This window comes from Cucurbita maxima, unplaced genomic scaffold (assembly GCF_002738345.1).
Source record: "Cucurbita maxima cultivar Rimu unplaced genomic scaffold, Cmax_1.0 Cma_Scf00279, whole genome shotgun sequence".
Classification (NCBI taxonomy): Eukaryota; Viridiplantae; Streptophyta; class Magnoliopsida; order Cucurbitales; family Cucurbitaceae; genus Cucurbita; species Cucurbita maxima.
This window is the reverse complement of record NW_019272295.1, coordinates 50,008-55,975: the sequence shown is the minus strand read 5'-3', so window position 1 is coordinate 55,975 and position 5,968 is coordinate 50,008. Positions and strand designations below refer to the sequence as shown.

General features: G+C 37.3%; 1 protein-coding gene across 1 annotated transcript; it reads left to right on the top strand.

Moving 5' to 3' along the window:
* The first annotated feature begins 1,773 nt into the window (after nucleotides 1-1,773).
* On the top strand, nucleotides 1,774-5,677 carry LOC111474224 (basic form of pathogenesis-related protein 1-like). The gene is made up of 2 exons (XM_023119415.1): nucleotides 1,774-1,842; nucleotides 5,162-5,677. Exons 1-2 carry the CDS (start codon nucleotides 1,774-1,776, stop codon nucleotides 5,675-5,677), a joined length of 585 nt encoding a protein of 194 aa, XP_022975183.1.
* The last annotated feature ends 291 nt before the right edge of the window (nucleotides 5,678-5,968 follow it).

Here is a 5,968-nt window from a genome sequence, read left to right as displayed (position 1 = left end):
TGTTCATTTGCAAAAGAGGCATTCATATTTGTTCTGCAAAACTAGAAAACAACTTATATATGTCAAAACGGAGCATAACAAAAGCTATTTTAAATACCGAGATGTTTAAAATAGTTGAAACTCAAAATAAACGACAAAAGATTTCTCCTAATACCTACCTTTGGCATTTAAGACTAGGCCACATTAATCTCAATAGGATTGAGAGATCGGTTAAAAGAGGACTTTTAAATAAGTTAGAAGACAACTCTTTACCTCCATGTGAGTCTTGTCTTGAGGGTAAAATGACTAAACGATCGTTTTCCGAAAAAGGTTATAGAGCCAAAGAAACCTTAGAACTCATGCATACAAATTTCTGTGGTCCAATGAATGTCAAAGCACGAGGAGGATATGAATATTTAATCAGTTTTATTGATGATTATTCAAGGTATGACTATCTTTACCTAATGTGTCACAAGTTCGAAGCTCTTTAAAAATTCAGAGAGTATAAGACTGAGGTTGAGAATATATTAGGTAAAACTATTAAAATACTTCGATTAGATCGAGGAGGAGAGTACATGGACTTAAGATTTCAGGACTATATGATAGAACATGGAATAAAGTCCCAACTCTCAGCCCCTGGTATGCCTGAACAAAATGATGTATCAGAAAAGAGAAATAAAACTTTTTTAGACATGGTACGGTCTATGATGAGTTTCGCTCAATTACCCGATCCGTTTTGGGGATATGCAGTGGAGACTGCCACATACATTTTGAACATGGTTCCTACTAAGAGTGTTTTAGAAACACTTTATGAGTTATGGAAATGGCGTAAAGGTAATTTACGTCACTTCAGAATTTGGGGATGTCCAGCATATGAGTTGTTACAAAACCTCAAGAAATTAGAACTTTGTTCAAAATTATGTCTCTTCGTAGGATATCCCAAAGAGACGAAAGGTGGTTTGTTTTATGACCTTCAAGAAAATAGAGTGTTTGTATCAACAAACGCTACATTCTTAGAGGAAGACCACGTAAGAAATCATCAACCTTGCAGCAAACTAATATTAAGTGAGATTTCTAAAGAAGCTACTGATAATACAACAACAGTTGTTGATCAAGCTGGTCCTTGAACAAGAATTGTTGATGGAGATGACACTTCTGGTCAATCCCATCCTTCTCAAGAGTTGACAATGCCTCGACGTAGTGGGAGGGTTATAACTCAACCTGATCGTTACTTGGGTTTCGCAGAAACTCAAGTCATCATACCTGATGATGGCGTTGAGGATGCATTGACCTATAAACAGGCAATGAATTATGAAGATAGAGATCTGTGGATCAAAGCCATGAATCTTGAAATGGAGTCAATGTACTTCAATTCATTCTGGGAACTTGTAGATCAACCAGATGGGGTAAAACCTATTGGTTGCAAATGGATCTATAAGAGGAAACGAGACCAAACCGGTAAGGTACAAACCTTTAAAGCTCGTCTTGTAGAAAAGGGTTATACCCAAAGAGAGGGGGTGGACTATGAAGAAACCTTCTCTCCTGTTGCTATGCTTAAATTGATTAGAATACTCTTGTCTATTGCCACATTTTATGATTATGAAATTTGGCAAATGGATGATAAGACAGTCTTTCTAAACGGAAATCTTGAAGAGAGTATCTATATGGCTCTACCAAATGGGTTCATTGAACAGGATCACAAACATAGGGTTTGCAAGCTTAAAAGATCCATTTATGGGTTGAAGCAAGCATCTCGATCCTGGAATATAAAGTTTGATACCGCGATCAAATCTTATGGCTTTAAACAGAATGTTGACGAACCTTGTGTTTATAAAAGGATTGTCAACTAGCTTTCCTAGTGTTGTACGTTGACGATATTCTACTCATTGGGAAAGATGTGGGATTTCTGACTGACATTAAGCATTGGCTAGCGACACAATTCCAAATGAAAGATTTGGGAGAGGCTCAGTTTGTTCTTGGAATCCAAATTGTTCGGAATCGTAAGAACAAAACACTAGCATTGTCTCAGGCATCGTATATCGACAAAATGTTGATTCGATATAAGATGTAGAACTCCAAGAAAGGATTATTACCTTTCAGGCATGGAGTTCATTTGTTGAAGGAACAAAGTCCTAAGACACCTTAAGAAATTGAGGATATGAGACACATTCCCTATGCATCAGCAGTCGGTAGTTTGATGTATGCCATGCTATGTACCCAACCTGACATATGCTATGCTGTGGGAATTGTCAGCAGATATCAGTCCAATCCAGGACGTGCTCATTGGACTGCCGTTAAGAATATAATCAAGTATCTTAGGAGAACGAGGGACTATATGCTAATGTACGGTGCTAAGGATCTGATCCTTACACGGTACACTAACTCAGATTTTTAGACTGATGTAGATTCGAGGAAATCGACATCAGGATCTGTCTTCACTTTGAACGAAGGAGCAATAATATGGCGAAGCATAAAGCAAGGTTGCATTTCTGATTCCACCATGGAGGCTGAGTATGTTGCTGCTTGTTAAGCAGCGAAAGAATCTGTATGGCTTAGAAAGTTCTTAACTGATTTGGAAGTCGTTCCAAATATGCATCTTCCCGTCACTCTTTATTGTGATAACAGTGGAGCAGTTGCAAATTCGAAAGAACCAAGAAGCCATAAGCGAGGAAAACATATTGAGCGCAAATATCATCTCATAAGGGAGATTGTGCAACGAGGAGATGTGATCGTCACACAGATAGTTTCGGAGCACAACATTGCTGATCCATTTACAAAGCCTCTCACGGCTAAAGTGTTTGAAGGGCACCTAGTGAGTCTAGGACTACGAGTTATGTAATCTAGGGCAAGTGGGAGAAAAGGCATGAGTATGTGATGCCCTAGTTTATTGTATTTATGTCTCTCTCTACTCAACGTTATAAAACCCCACTGGAGTTTTAGTCCAAGTGGGTGTTTGTTGGGTTTTATGTCCTAAAACTCATAGTTTGTAAACAAAGACATATTCTATTTTCAATAAAGTTATTACTGATGTTTATTCAGTAAAGATTGTTATTGAATAAAGTGAACTTTACGATCATTAATCTAAATCCAATAAACTAAGAACACTTTGGCTATAGTATGATTACTTGAACTATATGTAGAGTCTCTCTTCATATATGCTAAATCCCTCCCAAGTTTAGTCACTCACCGGATTCAACAATTCTGTTCTAAGGACGGAGGATAGTGGAGAAGACACTAGTGGTGGATCGAAACCGGTTCGTGAGGAAAAAAGAATTTGAACTACAAAAGGTTAGTATTCAAATTCATTAAGTTTTAATACTTATGAACATGCTAGTTATTTACTATAATTGATGTTCTAAAAGTGCCAAAGATCCAAATTGCTTCCGCATGTGTTATATTAGCACCATCAGTGGGCACTACACTCAGATAGTGTGAAGGAGCTCGTTGCAGCTTGGATGTGCTAGAGTGCCCTGCAAGGCTAATTCTCAGTTTGTTGTTTGCAATTATGATCCTCCTAGTAACTAGATTGGGGAAAAGCCTTATGGTTCTTCTTTGTATATTGGGGAATCTCCACAATAATATGATATTGTATACTTTTCTCCCCTAAATGGAGAATGAATGCAATCATGAATTTCTACAATTTTATGATATTGTCTACTTTTCTACCCAAAATTGCAAAAATAAATGGAGAAAATTAACGAGTTTTAGAAATCATATCTTCACAATGGTACGATATTGTCCTCTTTTCTATCCAAAATTGCATAAATAAATGGAGAATTACCGAGATTTAGAAATCACTCGTCTCCACAATGGTATGATCTTTGTTGGATGAATGTCCCACCTCAGCTAATTTAGGGAATGATCGTGGGTTCATAATCAGAAAATACTATCTCCATCGGGGTGAGGCCTTTTGGGAAGCGCAAAGCAAAGCGATGAGAGCTTATGTTCAAAGTGGACAATATCATACCATTGTGGAGAGTCGTGTTCGTCTAACATGGTATCAGAGCCACGCCCTAAACTTAACCATGTCAATAGAATTCTCAAATGTCGAACAAAGAACTCCAAAAGAAAAAAGAAAAAGAAAAGAAGTCGAGGGGAAGTGTTGGATGAAAGTCCAACTCGGCGAATTTAGGGAACGATCATGGGTCCATTGAGGTGAACTCAAAGTGGACAATATCTTCCTAATGGTATGATATTAAGTGCTTTCTTACCAATACTGCAAAAATAAATGGAGAATTACCAAGTTTTAGGAACCATCCATCTCTACACTGATATGATACTGTCTAGTTTGAGATTAAGTACTTTCTGCTTGTTGTCCTGTGAGATTATTCCTTGCTTATAGATTCATGATCATTCTCTTAACAATTTTACACACGGAGAATAGCTCCCAGAATAGCTGTCAAATGTTGTTTGAAGTCAACGGGAATAAATGCCCGCGGCGGAGATGCGAAAAACCAGTCACGATGTTTCGGCATCGAAATCGGGAGACCCACGACGGCAATTAGCTCTGCTGCACATAAGTCAATAGTAATTAAAATATACTATTACTCGAGAGGTAGAAGGTTTTATTTCATCCATGACTATATGTTTTAAGTTACGGTTACTTTTAGAAAAAGGAAAAAGAAATACAAAAATTCACAACTCAATTAGTAGTAAATATTTTTAATCTAAAATTCTTTTTATATAATAAACCCAATCTAAATAGGTTATAAAAATTTTAGGTTAAATTAGTTCATTTCGTTTACTCAAAATTTTAATAAAATATTAACATTATTTATTTATTTTTGAACATTTAATTAACCAATTCAATTTTAATACATATTTTAAAAAATTGGAGGAGAATAAATAAATAAAATTATGAAACTAAATAAAACAATAAATATATACCTACAAGTAAAAATGTATCTTTTAAGATTAACCATAATCGGGTGGATTAAGTTTCATTAATCCTAAAAAAAAAATCATAAACTAGCTAAATCTAGAAAATTTTCATTTATTTGAAGCTAATCCAAACAAAAATCTAGCTCGTAATTAAACATGGAAGCGAGAATGAATTTATTCTCTTTGAATTCCCAAGCATGACATAATTAGTTCATAATTCATGGTTTTACCCATCACATTCCATATTAAGTTTTCCATCTCTATATAAATCATTCCCTCATTCTCAATCTTCATCTCATCTCTCATCGGAATTATGTGGACTCAAACCCTTCGGATCATGGCCGCTTTCATGGTCACTTTCATTTTCCTCCTCGCCCTAACCAAAGCTCAAAACGCCCCCGGTGACTACCTCGCGCTTCACAACCGAGCTCGAGCCGAGGTCGGCGTCGGGCCCATGCAATGGAGCAACACCGTGGCCGCGTACGCTCAAGCCTATGCGGAAAAAAGAAAGGGTGACTGCGCCATGATTCACTCAACCGGGCCGTACGGGGAAAACATAGCCGCGGGCTACTACCCTGAGTTCACCGGGGCGGATGCAGTGAAGCTGTGGGCGAACGAGAAGCCGCTGTATGATCATGCATCGAATAAATGCGTGGGTGGTGAATGTGGGCACTACACTCAGATGGTGTGGCGGAGCTCGGTGCGGCTTGGATGTGCTAGAGTGCCTTGCAAGGCTAATTCTCAGTTTGTTGTTTGCAATTATGATCCTCCAGGCAACTATATTGGGGAAAAGCCTTATGATTCTTGGGTGGTATGAAGAGATTTGGTTTTAAAATTTTTATGAATATTAATAAAGTTTGTGAGAGAATCATGAATTTATTTATTGAAATAAAACTACGATATTGTCTACAATAGTATTATATTGTCTAGAGCATAAACTCTTGTTGCTGTGTTTTGACTTCCTTACTTATAAACTCATGATCATAGAGTCTCCCCTCTCATTAAGTACACCACATAGAGCCACATTTGAAGCCTATAGATTACCTATGATCATAGAGACTCCCCTCGAACAAAATACACCATAGAGCCTCCCTCGAACAAAATACAC

Bases quoted from the DNA above. Each gene is read 5' to 3' on its own strand.
- LOC111474224 (XM_023119415.1), top strand. From the start codon at position 1,774: ATGGCTTTAAACAGAATGTTGACGAACCTTGTGTTTATAAAAGGATTG. The intron at 1,843-5,161 runs GTACGTTGACGA...TTCATCTCATCT, and splicing joins CAACTAGCTTTCCTAGTGTT to CTCATCGGAATTATGTGGAC.